We start from the raw sequence: 19,630 nt of genomic DNA, 5'->3' as shown, positions 1-19,630 counted from the left end.
CGATTGGCCAGACCTCGGGGCGCGTGGGCGGGGCCGCGGCTGGAGTGGAGGAGCCCTCTGAAGCGGGCCTTCAGGGGGCGTGGCCTGCACGGTGGAGGGGGCGGGCGGTGGAGGAGCTGCTTCCGGGTGAGCTCCCCAGCCCCGACGTGGGCCCCGGAAGGCCAGAGCCGGAGACAGCAGTGGTGGGAGCAGCTGCCCGGAGCGCTTAGGGAGGCAGGTGAGCGAGGGCTGGACGCGGGGAGATAGCGGGCTTGGAGGGCGGCTCCAGGGCGAGGCGGGAACTGTGGCACCAGGAGGCCGGCGTCCCCAGATCGTGCAGTGCGCCCGAAGCCCTGGCGGTGCAGCCGTGCACAGAGTCTCGTGAAGCGTTTGTTTCGGCTTGATTGTCCCGCTCCAGCTGGGGTTGGGAGCCCGGGTTCGGGGCTCCGCACTTCTTCTCTGGAGTTCATCTTCTCAGATACCGCGGGGCAGACGCTATCGATGCAGAGCCCGAGGTGCGGGTGGTGGTTAGGTGGGTAGGGAGGTGAAAACAATAACAGCTGCTTTGTGCTAAGCCTTGCGTGCCTTGGCCCATTCATTCTAACCTTCACTCCTTTCATACAACACCGGCCCGTTCATTTCTTACAACAACCCATTTCGATCGGTTCAAGTCCCCATTTACTAAATGAAGACACTGAGGTCACACAACTAGCAAGCTATAGAACTAGGATTTGTACCCACATCTATCAGACTCCAGAGCCCACACATTTAACCATCCTGCTACCAACAGCAGCAAGGTCTAGAGTCACAGTTCACCCGGTGCTTTGCACAAGCCCAACCTGCTGGGAAGCAGATTTGATATCTGTCCTTAAAGTATGGAGGTGTCATTGTGGGCACTGAGGACTGGGCTGCTGGTTACCTTGCCCCATATCTGCCGCTGACGCACTGCGTGACCCTGGGCCTGTGTCTTCCCTTCTCTGAGCCCAGTTTCACTCTTGTTTCAGTGATACAACCAGCAAACTTTTAAAAGCCTCTTAGCCAAAATACAGGATTCTGGGAATGGCAGCTTCTCTTTCTATGTCCAAATGGCTAACCCCAGAGGAGATCAGGCTCTTCAAAGCCCCAGGACAAGGCTGGGGTCTCATTCTTCTCTTTAATTCCTGTGTCTAGCACTTTGGCAGGCCCAGAGTAGATATTCAAGAAATGTGGGTTGGCTGTATGAACACTCCGTCCCTTTTCAGAACTGACAGCCGCTCGCCTGGGCCTTTGTGGGCTTTGGATTTCTCAATTCTGGCCACCTTCTACCTAGCTGGCTCTCCTGACTGCCTCCTACTTGGCCAGTGGCAGAGCCTGCCAGGGCTGGCAGCAGGTCCTAACCCTTTGTGCCAAGACCACAGTCTCTGGAATCTTCCAACACAGTACAACATGGGACAGGAGTAGGGCATGAAGCTCTTTCTCAGCCCCTTCTAGTGGCAGCACTCAGGGCCCAACTTCAGTTACTCCCAGTTTGGGGATGTTGCCTTCCACGGGAGGAGATACTTTCACATTAAATCTGAAACACTACTTATCCTTCACTGTCCCCTCTTCTATGAAACCATCCTTGACTTCCAGAGACACAGTCCCTCTCAGAGCACCTGGTCCACCCCTCTACTCTGGCAGCTGGGTGGTGATTTTCTTTTTCCTCCACCACATAACCTGCTGGAAGGCAGAGACTCCACTTCAGAAATCTGGGAAAACCCTGTACCCCACAAGGGTTTGATCGCATATTCCTGTCTGGGTGAGGTGCAGAAGGCACAGAGCTGTGCCACAACATCTCGTTCCAGCCCAGCCCTACTCCTAATAGTAATACAATTAGCTACATGTTTACTGTGCAGCTCTTCGGTGCCAGACACCTGCCTCATCCCTATCTGTAATCTTCCCCACACCCTTGCAAGTTAGAGATATGATGCCTATTTTGTAGATTATGAAATGAACACTGAAAGGTCAATGACTTTGCCCAAAATTACACAGCAGAGCGTAGACCAAACCTCGGGCTGTCTGACCCTGAAACATGGTTCTTTCTGCTCTGCCCTATACTCTGCATCCCAGCAAAGCTAACCTGTTCAATGTGGGTGGGCAGAGGTGTCAGACCTCCTGGTAGCTTGTGCCTGTCTTCAGTATGGTGATGTCATAGGGATTTAAGTTGTGGTTTGCAAGCTCCCTTGATATGGGAGAAGTACCCTCCCAGTCTATGAATACCTCCCAAACTCTAAGGGCCTTTTTGCAAAGTAAAACCCATCCTGGATTTGGCTCTGCCAGATATGTGTTTCAGGGGTGTTTTCCCAGTCCACAGACACTTATTAAGCACCTCCTACAATGGAATGACTCTATGGCATAGGTATCAGGGCACTGAGCTAGAAGCCAGGAGCTGCCAGGGTCAGTTTCTAGCTCCGTATGTCACTCACTGTGTGATCTCAAACAAATCCTGTCGCCTCTCTATACCCCATTTTCCACATTAAAATGTAAGGGATCGAACAGCATTGGCCATTTTCAAGTTTTTAATATTTTCAGCACTGACACCCGTTTCTCAAATCAAATCTCCCTCTGAATCTTCGAATTCAAAAACAGATCCAAGTGGAACTGCTGTAGTGAGACTGCTCCCTTTAACCGTGCCCCGGTCCCGGGCTCCTAGGCAGCCTGCCCCAGTGTTTCTGCTAAGCAGGAGGCAGTTGTTCCCTCAGTCTCCTAAAGGCAATGGGGAACTGAGGCCAGTGGAATGCAGCTTTGGATTCCAGAAGCCAGCAAACAACGGAGGTTGTTTTATGGGAAGTGAATCAGAGAGATTAGACCTGTCTTCAACTTGGCAAGTCTGGCACTGAACTGACTAGACTCTAATGGCATTAAGCAAGTCACTGAACCGCTCAGAGCCTCTGTTTCCTTATCACTAAAAGTTCGGACAATTCTTGCAATGAAATGAAATGCTGCTGTAAAGTACCTAGTGCTGTGCCCAGCCCAGAATGAATACACTCAGTATGTTTTTCTTTTGTGCCTCTGTCTCTCCAGCACCCAAAGCAGAAACAGTATGGGCAGAGAGAAGCCTACTGAATTAGGTGTTTACTTGTATTGTGGAATACAGCATATAAAACCCAGCATTTGGAGTCTAGAACAAATTTAAATTCTAGCTCAGTCACTAAATAGCTATGTGGGCTTGGGCAGCTGGGTTACATTTTGGTAATTCTCTCAATATTAAAAAATATTCTCTCAGCAAGGTGTGGTGGCTCATGCCCTTAATCCCAGCACTTTGGGAGGCCGAGATGCGCTGCTCACTTGAAGTCAGGAGTTTGAGACCAGCCTGACCAACATGGAAAAACCCTGTCTCTACTAAAAACACACAAAAAATTAACTGGGCATGGTGGTACATGCGTGTAATCCAGCTACTCAGGAGACTGAGGCAGGAGAATCGCTTGAACCCGGGAGACAGAGGTTGCAGTGAGCTAAGACCGCACCATTGCACTCCAGCCTGGGCAACAAGAACAAAACTCCACCCCCCACCCCCAAAAAAGAAAAACTCCTGGCAGACATGAGAGCAAAATCAAGTACTAAATGGGTAGCCAGGGCCTCATATCTACTGAATGATTTTGCCTGTTTGGGTATTGAGACTTGTGGGGAGGTCTGGCCTGCCCGTGTCAGGTGATGAGGCTGGCCCACCCAGGGGTGTGGCAGCAAGGCTGGCCCAACTGTGACTTGTGATAACCCCACCCTGGCAAGGAGGAAGACTGGATAAAACAGGCCCCTGAGATGGCTGGGGCAGTGAAAGGGGCCTAAGAGACTATGAGGAGAACAGCAGCCAGGCTCCTTGGCAGCCCTGCCCCACTGTTTCTGATAAGCAGGAGGAGGAGTCAAGGCCCTGGGAATGCAGCTTTGAATTCCAGAAGCCAGAGGCCTGTTGCAAAGGTGGTTTTCTGGGAAGCAAGAATCAAAGAGATTAGACCAGCCTACTAAAGGATCTCCCAGTTCACCTGGCAGTTAGTCCTCTTACTCACTGTGTGGCTTTGGGTAAGTCCTTGCCGCTCTCTGGGCCTTGAGGTCCCATTCATACAAAGAGCAGTTGGACTCAGGCCTGCCAGTCCCCATTTTTGTGGCTCTTTTCCCCGACCCAGTATCTCCTTGGCTATGGGCTATTTCTTTCAGGCACCTCCAAAAGGAAATGTCTAAAACAGAGCTCTCTACCTCCTCTCCAAGCCCAGCTCCCCACCACCCTCTTCCTACCCTGTCCCTGTCGCTATCTCTGCCGCCCTCCAGGTCAGGCAGGCAGGCCTAGAGCATCCGCCCTGAGACACTATCTCTTGGCTGCCTCAAAACACCCCTTCCTTCTCTGCCCCCGGCCTCCATAGCCTCTGCACTCCTCTGCTTTCCCATCTGCTCTGCTCAGCCTGCAGGATTGATCTTCCTAAAGCCAGGCGTCAACCAGGCCACTCCTCCACCCACTGCTCAACAGTCTTCACACAGCCTCAGCCTGGCCCCCTCTCTTCCATCCCCTCCATACACACGTGCCTCGATTGCCTGCTCAGCTCCTCACAACAGCCCACAGCCATCCTCCTTCCCCATCTTTGCCCCTTTCTTCCCTTCCTAAGGAAATGTTGGCCCCCTTCCCTCTGCCAGGCTGAACCCACTCATCCTGCAAAACCAAGTTCAACCCCCTGCTTTTTTTTTGAGGCAGAATCTTACACTGTCGCCCAGGCTGGAGTGCAGTGGTGTACTCTCGGCTCACTGCAACTTCCGGCTCTCCTGGGTTCAAGCGATTCTCCTGCCTCAGCCTCCAGAGGAACTCTGATTACAGGCATACACCACCACACCCAGCTAATTTTTGTATTTTTATTTTTATTTCTTTTCTTTGTATGTGTGTGAGAGAGACAGAGTTTGACTCTTATTGCCCAGGCTGGAGTGCAATGGCGTGATCTTGGCTTACAGCAACCTCCGCCTCCCCGGTTCCAACGATCTCCTGCCTCAGCTTCCCGAGTAGCTGGGATTACAGACATGTGCCACCATGCCCAGCTAATTTTGTATTTTTAGCAGAGATGGAGTTTCTCCATGTTGGTCAGGCAGGTCTCAAAACTCCTGACCTCAGGTGATCTACCCACTTTGGCCTCCCTAAGTGCTGGGATTACAGGTGTGAGCCACCACACCCAGCCTGTTTTTATTTTTATATCTATTTATTTGTGTGTCAGGAGCCGGTCGGGACGGCATGTCTGCCAGGGATCTCTCGACCTGCAAGAGGGTCGCAATACCTGGAAGAGAGAGTACACATAAAGAAAAAAGGGGTCTGGAGGGCTGGATAGGCCGTGCCTAAAACAGCAAATTTATTTTTTCAAAGGCCAGGAATAAATACTCTTTCCCAGCTCTGGTTTACGTCATTGCAAGAGGAAATGCAAATCTATACCTTACATGGCCTATACAATAGAGAAGTCAGATACACAATCAGTGGTTGTAAAAAGTAATAGAATTTCCTGTGATCACAAAGCTTATTTACATACAGACATTATTCTTCATGGCTGCAGGTATTTTTGGTTTGATCTTGTTTTAGGACTCAACATGTGAAAAGGTTTTCTGGTTTTGCTCATCAGAATATCTTTTAACCAGATTCTCCTTTGTCTGCTCCTGACTCAATTTATCTCAACTCCCCCTATTCAGGAGTCTCTGAGTCTGGGATCAAAGCCATCCGTATAGTGGCATTTGCTTTGCAAATATCCACAGGGTAGGGTTCCCCACAGCTAAACCATTATCTAGGGTACAAGGCAGTCAGGCAAGTAAAGAAAAGGTTAAAGCTATTCTTAAAGAAAGAGTCGTAAAAGTTAAAAGCAGAAACTGGTTGCTGGCATGGAGTCACTCAGTCTAGCAGCACCACATAGTTTAGGCCCAAATGATATCATTGTTAATACTAGAAACTGATCAGTCATCTTTCAGTCCCTTCTTTCCAATAGCTTGACTGCCTCCAGCAGGAAACTGTGTTTGGGATCAAACTCACCGTATAGTGAGACCCACGCCTTTTGGGGGTCTCACGGGAATGTTCCCCACATTTGTGAGATGGAGTTTTGATCTTGTTGCCCAGGATGGAGGAGTGCATTGGTGCTATCTCAGCTCACTGCAACCTCTGCCTCCCAGGTTCAAGCGGTTCTCCTGCCTTCGCCTCCCAAGTAGCTGGGATTACAGGCATGCACCATCACACCCAGCTTTTTTTTTTTTTTTTTTTTTTTTTTTTAATTTTTAGTAGAGACAGGGTTTCATCAGGTTGGCCAGGCTGGTCTTGAACTCCTGACCTCAAGTGATCCACCCACCTCGGCCTCCCAAAGTGCTGGGATTACAGACATGAGCCACCACGCCCGGCCCCTGTCTTCTTCTAATAAGCCTTTCTGACCTCCTCACCCCCATTGGAGCCATGGCTTACTTTTGGTCAGGCTCCATGCACTCAGTCAGCCCTGCCTCCCACGACTGTAATGCCCACTGGATGAGAAATCACCTGTGAAAGTGCCAGGCATGGCCTGGCACACAGTAGGTGCTCAAGAAACAAATGTTAATGCCCCAGCTTCCTTCTGTCTTGTGTCCACTTATTTGCTGTTTAAGGCCTCTTTTTGTATCTCACATAATTAAAGATTTACTGTGTGCCAGGATCAGTTGGTGACAGAGCACTGCAGGGGAGACAATAATGAAGCAACTCCGGACCTTGCCCTGCAGAAGCCCTGTCTACTGGCACGAGATAAGACAGGTCCACAAATCACTTATGTAAGAGAGATTGCAATCTGGGCAAGAAAGCCTCAGTGGAAGAGAGGAGAACCCTGTAGATGTGGGTGTGGGGAGAGCACAGCCTTTCAGGTAAAGGGACAAGGTGAGCAAAGCAGAAGGTATAGCTTGTGCTCATGGAGCCCAGGAAATTCCTTGGGCTAGAAAAGAAGATTTGGTGGCACTTACAGAGTATGTGTGTGTGTGTCTGTCTATCTGACATGAATGGTACTATTTTATCCTATTGGTATGCATTGTACCTAACAGGAAGTCCATGTCCCAAGGTGTTAACAGTACTTTTTTCTTTCTTCCTTTCCTTGTTTTTTTTTTTGTTGTTGTTTGTTTTGTTTGTTTTTTTTTTTTTTTTTGAGACAAAGTCTTGCTCTGTTGCCCAGGCTGGAGTGCAGTAGTGACACAGTCTTGTCTCACTGCAACCTCCGCCTCCTGGGTGCAAATGATTCTTCTGCCTCAGCCTCCCCAGTAGGTGGGATTACAGGTGTGCACCCCCACGCCCAGCTAATTTTCTTCTGTATTTTCAGTAGAAATGGTGTTTCACCATGTTGGCCAGGCTGGTCTTTAATTCCTTACCTCAAGTGATCTGCCCACCTCAGCCTCCCAAAGTGCTGGGATTATGGGCATGAGCACCATGCCCAGCCAACAGTACTTTTCTCTAAGATAGAATCGCAGGGGATTTTTCTCTTTTTGCTTATCTGTACTTTTCCAAAAGTTCTGCCGTGAACATGGGCATTTTTTGTGGAATAAACAAAGTTTAAATGTTGGCTAGATCAGTGCTTCTCAAACTATGCATAGGAAAGGAAAGGATTCGGTCTTTTTTTTTTTTTCTTTGTATCTCCAATCTATTGATTCTTTGATAAAATGAAATAAAATAATTACTTTTCAGAGACAGGTCCCCCTCTGTTACCAGGCTGGAGTGCATTGGTGCAGTCACAGCTCACTGTAGCCTTGAGCTCCCGGGCTCAAGCCATCCTTTTGCTTTAGCCTCCTGAGTAGCTGGACTACAGGTGTGCACCACCACACTGGCTAATTTTTAAACTTTTTGTAGATACAGGGTCTCACCATGTTGCCCAGGCTGGCCTCAAACTCCTGGGCTCAAGCAATCCTGCCACCTCAGCCTCCCAAAGTGCTGGGATTACAGGCGTGGGCCACTGCGCCTGGCCCATGAAAGTTTCTAAAGACTTACTTTCATTTCTCTACTTACCTTCTTGGCCAGCAGGGATGGCTGAACCATGCTGTGAGTAGCATTGGGCTAGACAGAGGGGAGGCAGGAATCTGGAAAAGCTGTCTTCCAAATGTGACTATCTCCTGAGGTCAGGAACCATGTCTCATGTGCCACCCATCACCCCCCACAGACAGAGCCTGCAGCCAACACCCCAAGAGCCCTTGGTTCCAACCAACTGATGCCCCTGTGCCCACTGGCCCACGCCATGCAGCCCCAGTCCATTCTGCACAGTGGCTACTTCCACCCACTGCTTCGGGCCTGGCAGACAGCCACCACCACCCTCAATGCCTCCAACCTCATCTACCCCATCTTTGTCACGTGAGTCTCCAAGAATGGGCCAGGCCTCTGCTCTGGTGGTTGGGGTTGGGGAGGGAGTGTTGACTGGAGCAGGCATCAGTATTGCTAGGGGTGGCAAAGTGAGCTGTCAGCTTGCAATTCAAGGTATTGGAAGCAGCCAACTTGGATTAAGGACAGGAATCTTAGGAACAAAACAAACTTTGAAAGAGCTCAGTCATTCCATTTGGAAAATTAGAAGAATAACCTTGCCTGCTATCCTGAGCTCTTGCAATAAGACAGAATCTGAGAAGGTGCTCTGTAGGTTGTAAAGTGCTATGTACCTGTAAGGGATGGCAATCGTTATTGTTAATAATAACGAGCGGATGTGGTAGCTCATGCCTGTAATCCCAGCACTTTGGGAGACCAAGGTGGGTGGATCACCTGAGGTTGGGAGTTCAAGACCAGCCTGACCAACATGGAAAACCCCATCTCTACTAAAAATACAAAATTAGCTGGGTGTGATGGAGCATGCCTGTAATCCCAGCTATTTGGGAGGCTGAGGCAGGAGAATCACTTGAACCTGGGAGGCGGAGGTTGCAGTGAGCTAAGATCAAGACATTGTACTCCAGCCTGGGCAACAAGAGTGAAACTCTGTCTCAAAATAATAACAACAACAATAATAATGCAGACATTTACTGAGTATTTACTGTGTACCAGGTACTATTCTAAGCACCTACACACATTTTGTCATTCAATTCTGAGAGCATTTGTATGAAGAAGCAGTAGATACCCTCCAGGACATCAGCTCCATGCGGGTAGGGATGTTTGTCTATTTTGTTCACTGTTGTGTCATCAGGGCCTAGAACAGTACTTGGCACATAGAAGTACTCAATAAATATTTGTTGAGTGAATGAATTAACCACCCATGATACAGGTGAAGGCCTAAGGCTCAAAGAAATGATAGAACTTGGCCACGGTCACCCAGGCGGTAGACTGGGATAGGAAGCAAGGACCTGCTGACTTCAGAGTCCAAGTTGTTAACCATTAATTCCTTCCTGTAACTGCTGTTCTTTTAGTCCAGCTGCTACTGTTGTCACTGTTATTCTTGTTGTTCCTATTATTATTTCAGGCCCTGGGCTTGGCCAGGCAGGGAAGCCAGACACTGGATCTCACCCTCCTCCCACCGTCTCCACGCCCATATTTCTTCCCCGCTTCCCAACCATCCCTCTCAGGCACCCCCTCACCACTGGCCCTTCCCACAGCCACCAATCCATATCCCACCCCCCATTCTTGCAGGGATGTTCCTGATGACGTACAGCCTATCGCCAGCCTCCCAGGAGTGGCCAGGTAGGAGATGTGGAAGTGGGGGCAAGAGGGTGGTGGAGGGAGAGATTCCACAGGTGGAAGTGCCGGGAGGCAGAAGCGGACCCAGGAGGTTGAAGATGCGAACAGGCAGACATCAGCTCAGTAGAGGGAAAGGTTTTCTCAGGGCCAGAGCTGTTCTGCAGTGAAAGAGGCAGCCCCATAAAGTCATGAGCTGCCCATCACCCGAGGCGTCACGGCAGAGGCTGTTGGAGAAGGGAGCTGAACTGCAGATGGGAGTTTAATAAGAGGGTCTCGGGGGAACCTGCCATGGCTGAATTGCAGAGCTCTGCTACTCAGGCCCTCAGTCTTCCCTCCTATTTAGTGGATGCATCCCTGCCCCTTCCTCTCCTGGAGGCTTGAGCCCTCCTGGTGCCATATGTAACTTGGCTCCAAACAGAGGCACAGTGTGGGGGGTCCAGAGGACCCTTGCCTGGGACCTGCTTTCCTTCAGCCCATCTACCCCCGCCCACGCAGGTATGGTGTGAACCGGCTGGAAGAGATGATGAGGCCCTTGGTGGAAGAGGGCCTACGCTGTGTCCTGATCTTCGGTGTCCCCAGCAGAGTTCCCAAGGTGAAGAATTGAAGGAAGGGTTAAGAAGGAAGATTGTGCTCACGCCCATAATTCCAGCACTTTGGGAAGCCAAGGCGGGTGGATCACTTGAGCCCAGAATTTGGAGACCAGCCTGGGCAACATGGCAAAACCCCATCTCTACAAAAAAATACAAAAGTTAGCTGGGTGTGGTGGTGTGCATCTGTAGTCCCAGCTACTCTGGAGGCAGAGAGGTGGGAGGATCACTTGAGCTCAGAAAGTTGAGGCTGTAGTGAGCCAAGATCGTGCCAGTGCACTCCATCCTGGGCAAGACCCTGTCTCCAAAAAAAAAAATAAATAAATAATAAAAACCAGAAAAGGGAAGGGAGGTTGGGTGAGGGTGGACTGAGGGTCCACACTGACTGCATCCTCACTCCAACCTTGTGCTGGCCCTGGGGCCACAGGTGAAGGGACATGAGCTTTCTTATCTAGGGGCTGTGACAATAAAGGAAGGAGAGGGTCAGGGCTGTGCTCTGTGATGGCTGCTGTCCTGCCTCCTGAAGCTACATGTAACAGACACACTGCTTTGTCCCTCCCCTGCCCCTAGGACGAGCGGGGTTCTGCAGCTGACTCCGAGGAGTCCCCAGCTATTGAGGCAATCCGTCTTTTGAGGAAGACCTTCCCCAATCTCCTGGTGGCCTGTGATGTCTGCCTGTGTCCCTACACCTCCCATGGTCACTGTGGTGAGCTCCCTTCCTCCCAACCAGCCCTGCTGCCACCCACATTCCCACTGCCCACTTCTCACCAGGGTAGGGACAGGCCAGGGTCCAAGGTGCTCCCCCAAACCCAGCCTTCTGTCCTGCAGGGCTCCTGAGTGAAAATGGAGCATTCCGGGCTGAGGAGAGCCGCCAGCGGCTGGCTGAAGTGGCACTGGCATATGCCAAGGCAGGTGAGTGAACCACCAGCAGGGATGGGCACCTCTGGGTCAGGGAGGTGGCAGAGTGGCTGGGATGGTCCCAGAGTTCTAAAGGCCCCCCTCTGCCCTGCAGGATGTCAGGTGGTAGCCCCATCGGACATGATGGATGGACGAGTGGAAGCCATCAAGGAGGCCCTACTGGCACACGGATTCGGCAACAGGGTAAGGACGGGGAGTGCAGGGAGCGGCGTGGGGCCGGGAGGAGAGAGTCTGCACCAGCCCAGCCCCCGTGTGTGCTAAAAATCACAGAACTGCTGGGCGTGGTGGCTCACACCTGTAATCCCAGCACTTTGGGAGGCCAGAGCAGGTGGATCACTTGAGGTCAGGAGTTCAAGACCAGCCTGGCCAACATGGTGAAACGCCATCTCTACTAAAAACACAAAAATTAGCTGGGCATGGTGGTGGGTGCCTGTAATCCCAGCTACTCGGGAGGCTGAGGCAGGAGAATCCTCCACCAGGAGGTAGAGGTTGCAGTGAGCTGAGATCACGCCACTGCAGTTGATCCTGGGTCACAGAGCAGGACTCTATCTTGAAAGAAAAAAAGAATCACAGAGCTGAAGACAGTGCTGAATGAGGCTTTGAGGAACTGTGTCAACCTCTGGGTCTGTGACAGGGAAATCAATCCCAGTGCTCCAACAGGACCAGAACGAACACCCTCCTTCCCAGCCTAGGGCCTTTCTCTCCCTGCCACATCACCCTGGGACACCTGGCAAGGACCGACTGAGCCAGGACCCCATGATCTCCCCATAGGTATCCGTGATGAGCTACAGTGCCAAGTTTGCTTCCTGTTTCTATGGCCCTTTCCGGTGAGCAGGGGTGGGCAGAGGCCTGCTGTTAAATCCCTGGCCCAATGGCCCAAGCTGGATCCCACCCTGATGACTCTGCTTTGCAGGGATGCGGCTCAGTCAAGCCCAGCTTTTGGGGACCGCCGCTGCTACCAGCTGCCCCCTGGAGCACGAGGCCTGGCCCTCCGAGCTGTGGTGAGTGACTAGGGCTTGAGTGCCACCCTCGGCCCCTCCCAGGCACCGCCCATACTGTACCCCCATCCCTTAGGACCGGGATGTACGGGAAGGAGCTGACATGCTCATGGTGAAGCCAGGAATGCCCTACCTGGACATCGTACGGGAGGTAAAGGACAAGGTGAGCACAGGCCCGAGGTAAAGGGGGGTCAGGGGGATGGAATGGAGTTTTCCACAGACTCCGGAATCTCAGAGTTGGAAGCAGTCTGCCCTTGAGCAGGACTCCCCCATCCCTGCCCAGGAACCACATGGCCTTGTGTGCCAGGGCCTGCAGGAGCCTCAGACAGCCCTGCTCTAACTGTTAAAGAGTGGGCCAGGCTGCCAGCCGCAGTAACCCAGGGCACGGGGCTCAGATGGTCACACACTGAGCAGGGGGGAAGGGACACTCCCAGAGCCACATCCACCCTCCATTTCAGCCTGTCTGCCTGTCTGCTTCTCTGCAGCACCCTCACCTCCCTCTCGCTGTGTACCACGTTTCTGGAGAGTTTGCCATGCTGTGGCATGGAGCCCAGGCCGGGGCATTTGATCTCAAGGCTGCTGTACTGGAGGCCATGACTGCCTTCCGCAGAGCAGGTAAGCAGGCAGGGGTGGGGTGTTTTGACCTGCGCCTCAGGAACTGTAAGTACTCCGCCTAGATCGGGGAACGAAGTCCTGAGAGCTTGGAGGCTCATGCTGGGAACTGCTAGTGATCTAAACAGACACAAATTGAGGAAGAGATAGGGAACTGCAGCAGTAGAACACGGCACGGTGAGGAAAGCAGATTCCTCCGTTAATTTTTGTTTGTGAAAACGTGGACAAGCCACTTCTCCGAACCTCAGTGTCCTCACCCATAACTGGATAACCAGGGATAAGATACCTGGTGCACGGTTGTCCTGAGGATTCAATGAGGTAATACCTCTCCATAAAGGGGGCTTGTTTTGTTAGATTGCACACAAGCATGGGAAGAGAACTTGCATCTTACCTATTTCCTTCATGGTGCATTTTATACTTTGGCAAACTGAGCTTCCAAAATGACTTGCCTAAGAAATAGAGCTGCCCAAAGCCAGCCAAAGCCAGGCTCCATCTTTCTTTCTTTTTTTTTTTTTCTTTCTTGAGACGGAGTATTGCTCTGTCACCCAGGCTGGAATGCAGTGGCATGATCTCAGCTCACTGCCACCTCAGCCTCCTGAGTTCAAGTGATTCTCCTGCCTCAGCCTCCTGAGTAGCTGGGATTACAGGCACCCACCACCATACCTGGCTGATTTTTCGTATTTTTAGTGGAGACAGGGTTTCACCATATTGGCCAGGCTAATCTCAAACTGACCTTGTGATTCACCCGCCTCGGCCTCCCAAAGTGCTGGGATTACAGGCGTGAGCCACCGTGCCCAGCTACCAGGCTCCATCTTAATGTGGTGTGCCCACAGGCTGTGCCTTTTCATGGTAGCCTTCTTCCCCACCTGGCCCTCCCATCTCAGAAGGTGTGCTTAGAGCTGATCACCACCCCCACCACCCCCAACTATCTGCATCTCTCCCAACACAGGTGCTGACATCATCATCACCTACTACACACCCCAGCTGCTGCAGTGGCTGAAGGAGGAATGATGGAGAGAGTGCCAGATCCAAGAACTAGAACTTTAAAAAGTTCCCGGGGCCACAGAGAAGTCAAAACCAAAGTAAATGCTGCTTTTAGAACTGTGCCCTCGTGCCCTCTTCCTGCTTACATGCTAGTGGGCCCAGCAGCCCTGGGTGGGTTTGCCGGCATGCTAACTCTTACCACTCGCAGCTGCATCCTATGGGCTTTCCCAAGCTTCCCTGCCCCTCCCCGGGATCAGCTCTGAGCTGACCTCAGCTCACTCTCAGCTCTATCCTCTGGTGTGGCTTCAGCTTGAAAGCAACCTGGAGTTGGGGCACAGGCTTGGTGGGGCCCGGCTGGGAGAGGGTCTTGGAGCATTAGGGGAAGAGGAGAACAGTGGCATCTTGGGGCCTGAGAAGCCTTGGAAAGCTTCTGGCAGCAGAGGTGGGTGTGGAACTGAGGCCTAGATGGATATCCCTGGGTTAGAGTTGAAATGTGCTGCAATTCCACTGGAAGGCATTTCCCACACAGGCCAGAGGTTGCCAGGCTGCCTGAGGTCTCCTATTCTACTCTGAACCATAAACCCAGAGAAGAATGACTCATTAGCAGCAGAAATATTGCCTGAGGATCAAAACTTAGAGGCAAAGAGGGAGTTCCTGACTGCTGGAGTTGCTACCACCAGAAACACTTTTTATTCAAGAGATACTTTTTGAGAATCCCTGCCCTGCTCCTAGGTTCAGGGCTGGGTCCTGGGAATATAGCAAGACAGACCTCAGCTTGTCTCTTCGGGGAAATTATACAAAGAGAATAGGGGAGACAGCTAAGAAGAAAACAAAGAAATAAAGCAGTTACATGTTGTGATAAGTGCTTTGAAGGAAAGAAGGGGTTTGAGACAGAGAACAGCAGAGAAGGGGCCTCTCTTGAAACAGTGGTTGGGGCCAGGCACAGTGGCTTATGCCTATAATCCCAGCACACTTTGGGAGATGGAGGCGGGCAGATCACAAAGTCGGGAGTTTGAGACCAGCATGGCCAATACGGTGAAACCCCATCTCTACTGAAAATACAAAAGTTAGCTGGGTGTGGTGGTGGATGCCTATAGTCCTAGCTACTCAGGAGGCTGAGACAGGAGAATTGCTTGAACCTGAGAGGTGGAGATTGCATTGAGCTGAGATCATGCTGTTGCACTCCAGCCTGGGCAACAAAGCGAGACTCCATCTCAAAAAAAAAAAAGAAACAGTGGTTCGGAAGGAGGCAGATGATACGTACCAGTGACGTGGTGACAGGTGCTGTGAAGGAGGTCACCAGGCTCTGACCTGCTTTGAAGGATCAGAAAATACTTCCCTGAAGGGCTGACATTTGAGCCTAGACTTGAAGGGTGAGCCATCAAGCTAAGACATAATTGGGGAAGAGCATTCCAGGGAGAGGGAAGAGTTGTGCAAAGTCCATGGGGCTCCTAGCTGGAGGAACACAAGGCTGGGCTGTCCGGAGCACTGAGAGCATGGCCCGAACTGAGTGGAGAGAGACAGACCAGGACCAAACCATGCAGGGGTCAAGGGCCACATTCACCTTTTCAGAATGGCTCAATCAAATTTGCGGTTTGTAGAAGTGTTTTAACAGCTCTATGGCAAACTACAGATGAAAAGTCTTGACAGCCTGAACTGTAGGGGTGACAGTGGGGATGGAGAAAGGGGAACGGATTGTGGATGTGTTTAGAAGGTAGATTAGATCTGAGAGATGAGTCTGGCTTGAACTTCTGGGTGGCTGATGCGTCATTTACTGAGATAGGGAAGGCTGCATGGAGGAACAGAAGCAGAGTCAGGGTGGAAGGAGAATACTAAACTTAGCTTGAGACATTTTGCAATGAGGAAGCTACATCGAGAGCTTATGTGACTCACTTAAGGCCACTTAACAAGTTTGTGGCAGAACTGGTTTAGAACCACATGGGATACAGCCAAGCTGGGATTTGAACCCATAGTCCAACTCTAAGGCCTCTGCCCCTAATCACTGTGCCATACCACCTCCCAAAAATCAGCAGCAAATTTATAGGTCTAACAATGTTATACAGATACCCCTCCACTTATGTGATGGGTTTACATCGTGATAATAAGTTGAAAATATGATCATAAGTCAAAAATGCATTTAATATACCTAAACTACCAAACATCATAGCTTAGTCTAGCATTCCTTAAACATGCCAAGAACACTTACATTAGCCTACACTGGGCAAAACTACCAACACAAAAATCTATATGGTAATAAAGTTATAAATGTAAAGTCAAAAATGGTGAGTTGAATGATCATAGTTCGGGGGCCATCTGCAGTTACCTCCAGTAATGGGGGAGAGACCAAGGAGACAAGGCAACTTCTTGGTTGCAGGTGATGGAAATCCAGTTTGATAGAGAAGAAGGACATGACTGGTTTTCTTTTTTGTTTTTGTTTTTGAGTCAGAGTCTTGCTCTGTCGCCTAGGCTGAGTGCAATGGCATGATCTTGGCTCACTGCAACCTCTGCCTCAGCCTCCCGAGCAGCTGGGATTACAGGTACCCACCACCACACCCAGCTAATTTTTGTATTTTTAGTAGAGACAGCGTTTCACCATCGTGGCCAAGCTGGTCTTGAACTCCTGACCTCGTGATCTACCACCTTAGCCTCTAAAAATGCTGAGATTACAGGCAAGAGCCACCATACCTGGCCATGATTGGTTTTCATAACTGGATTGTGATAAGGACAGGTGTGGTTGGACCCAGGGTCAAAGGCTCTCATGGAGGACTGTGTCCCTTTCTAGCTCTCGTCTGTGTTTGCCTCAGGTTAGCTTTACACTCAGGTGGGTTTTTGCCACTTGCCAGCAACATGATCCTCAATAACTCTAGGCTTAAATAGTCTTTAAGATTTGTAATCCCAGAGGAAGATCCTTTCTGTCCCACCACTCACATACCAAATCTCCTCTTCAGGTCACATGGTCCACTCTTGGCTCAGTCCCTTTAAACAGTGGGATGGGAGATGGGGGCACCACAACTGATCAGGTAGGCCTCATTACACAGAATGTTGTCGAGGACTGAGCTTTAGCGCAAGTGGTCTCCTTGGCCTGGAATGCTTTTCCCCTAAATCTATATGAATGTCTCTCTTGTTAAGATCTCAGCTCAAAGTGTCCCTTCCTCTGAGAAAACTGACCCAATATCCAATCTGTCATTCTTGGAGCCAGGCACAGTGGTTCACACCTGTAATCCCAGCACTTTGGGAGTCCAAGGTGGGTGGATCACTTGAGGTCAGGGGTTTAAGACCAGCCTGGCCAACATGGCAAAAACCCGTCTCTCCTAAAATTACAAAAAATTAGCCAGGCGTGGTGGCAGACACTGGTAGTCCCATCTACTTGGGAGGCTGAGGCAGGAGAATCACTTGAACCTGGGAGGTGGAGGTTGCAGTGAGCTGAGATCACACCACTGCACTGGGCAACAGAGTCAGACTCTGTCAAAAAAACAAAACAAAAAAAGTCATTCTCTAGTCGGTCTGTATTAGTCAGGATTCTGGTTCAGTGGATATAGCAAAAGCCAAAATAATGATAGCTTGAGATGAAGATGTACTTCTCTCTAAGCAATCCAGAGCTGTTATGTCAGCAGTATGTTGTGAGGGGTCTCAGCTTCTGCCTTGTTCTGTCATCGTCAGCACATCTTGCCCTCCATCTCATGAACAAAGGTGGCTGGTGCTGGGCACAGTGGCTCACACCTGTAATCCCAACACTTTGGGAGGCTGAGACAGGTGAATCACTCTAGTCCAGGAGTTTGAGACTAGTCTAGGCAACATGGAGAAACCGTCTTTACAAAAAAATACAAAAATTAGCTGGGCATGGTGGCGCATTTCTGTAGTCCCAGCTACTCAGGAGGCTGAGGCAGGAGGGAGCCCAGGAGGCCAAGGTTGCAGTGGTTGTGATTGCACCCCTGCACTCCAGCATGGGCAACAGAGTGAGACCCTGTCTCAAAAAACAAAACAAAACAAATGGCTGGGCCAGTTCCCATCATCAGGTCCTCTTCTTCAGCCAGCAGGAAGAGAAGGGCAAGTGGAGAATGTGGCCCTTCTTTATGATGTCATGACCGAAAAGTTGCACACATTTCTGTCTACACACTCTTGTCTCAAATTAGTCACATGGTCATGCCCAGTTGTAAGGGAGGCTGGAGATAGTCTAGTGGGACAGCCATATGCTCAACTAAAATTCAGGAGTTCAATCACTAAGGAAGATGGAGAGAATGGATAATGGGGCAAATGGCCATTTCTACCTAATGGAGGTTCTTGGGATCACAGAAACAGTGGCCAGAATGTTAAAGAAAAAAGACCCTTAGAAACTATCTAGTTGGGAGGCTGAGGCAGGAGAATCTCTTGAACCTGGGAGGCAGAGGTTGCAGTCAGCCAAGATTGTACCACTGCACTCTCCATCCTGGGCAACAGAGACAGTCTCAAAAAAAAAAAAAAAAAAAAAAGTCATTCTTCAGTCACTGTGTGTTAATCAGGATTCTAGTTCAGTGGATATAACAAAAGCCAAAATAATGATATCTAGTTAAACACCCTGATTTTATAGATGGGGAGGCAGACCCAGAGAGGAGACTTGTCTGAAATTAGACAGCAAGCTAGTCAGTGGCAGACGAAGGCTGGAATTCAGATCTCTTAACTCCAAGCCCAGTGCTCAAAACTTGGGAAGGGGATGGAGATAGTGGCTCACACCTGTAATCCCAGCACTGTAGGAGGCCAAGGTGGCAGGATTGCTTGAGGTCAGGAGTTCGAGACCAGCCTGGGCAACATAGCAAGACCCCATTTCTACAAAACAAAATTTTTTTTCAATCGAAAATAAAACTAGTGAAGGGATTCATTTTAGAGGGACTTTACCTTTATATGTATGATTTCTATTCATGTATTATATGTAACAAGGATATATTCATGTGTGGCTATGTAAATAAAAAATGAAAACCTGACCAATACATATATGAAGAGATGTTATCTTCATTAATGGGGGAATTCAAGTTAAAGTCACATGAGATACCACAATACATCCATAAAAGTGCCTCATACTGGCTGGGCGCAGTGATTCATGCCTGTAATCCCAGAACTTCGGGAGGCCGAGGCGGGCAGATCACAAGGTCAGGAGTTCGAGACCAGCCTAGCCAGCATGGTGAAACTCCGTCTCTACTAAAAACACACACAAAAAAATTGGCCAGGTGTGGTGGCACACGCCTGTAATCCCAGCTACTTGGGAGACTGAGGCAGAGAATCACTTGATCCCAGGAGGCAGAGGTTGCAGTGAGCTGAGATGGTGCCACTGCATTCCAACCTGGGCAACAGAGTGAGACACTGTCTTGAAAATTTTAAAAAGTGCAATAAACAAAATTGGAGATAACCCAAATGTTCTTCAACAGTGTAATGGAATATTACAGGTGTGAGAATGGATTAACTACAACTACACATAGCAACACAGATGTATCAAATACAGTTTTGAGCAAAAGACGCAAGGCATAAAAGAGTGCAGGCTCTATTATTCTGTTTACATACAGTTCAAAAACAAGTAAAACTATTCAATTAGAAGTCAAGATAGTTACCCTTTTGGGTGGTAAGCGACTGCAGTGGACAGGCTGTGTAGGGTTCTGGAAATCGTTCTTTTTCTTGGCCTGGGTGCTGGTTGCATAGATATGTTCACTTTGTGCAAATTCACATTTTGCATATTGGGAGACTGAGGCCCAGAGAGAAAAATAATTGAATGGAGAGCTCACAGACAGACAGGTGGCAGAGCTGGGACCAGAACCTAAGGGGTTAGGTTTTAGGTGACCCTGAAAAGTGGACAATATCAGACATTCTTGGATTCTGTGAAATGCATTGGGACCTCTGGTGTCCCAATCACCCTTCCCACCCCCACTTCTGCTTCATGCTTACAACACAAAACCAGTTTTTCAAGTGAG

General features: G+C 49.9%; 1 protein-coding gene across 2 annotated transcripts; it reads left to right on the top strand.

The window, feature by feature from the left end:
* Nucleotides 1-136: 136 nt before the first annotated feature.
* Nucleotides 137-18,658, top strand: ALAD (aminolevulinate dehydratase). Of its 2 annotated transcripts, none has more exons than XM_010335946.3 (12): nt 137-217; nt 8,106-8,293; nt 9,548-9,598; nt 10,091-10,187; nt 10,753-10,888; nt 11,011-11,094; nt 11,195-11,283; nt 11,872-11,927; nt 12,014-12,101; nt 12,175-12,261; nt 12,584-12,713; nt 13,660-18,658. In XM_010335946.3, exons 2-12 carry the CDS (start codon nt 8,154-8,156, stop codon nt 13,719-13,721), a joined length of 1,020 nt encoding a protein of 339 aa, XP_010334248.1. In that variant the 5' UTR covers nt 137-217; nt 8,106-8,153; the 3' UTR covers nt 13,722-18,658. The 2 variants fall into 2 exon arrangements, with proteins under 2 accessions (XP_010334248.1, XP_074251298.1); XM_074395197.1 differs by lacking the exon at nt 137-217 and adding an exon at nt 292-4,014.
* The last annotated feature ends 972 nt before the right edge of the window (nt 18,659-19,630 follow it).

The sequence above is a fragment of the Saimiri boliviensis genome, chromosome 2 (assembly GCF_048565385.1).
Source record: "Saimiri boliviensis isolate mSaiBol1 chromosome 2, mSaiBol1.pri, whole genome shotgun sequence".
Lineage (NCBI taxonomy): Eukaryota > Metazoa > Chordata > Mammalia > Primates > Cebidae > Saimiri > Saimiri boliviensis.
The sequence above is the reverse complement of the archived record's forward strand: the minus strand, read 5'-3'. Positions and strand labels throughout refer to the sequence as shown.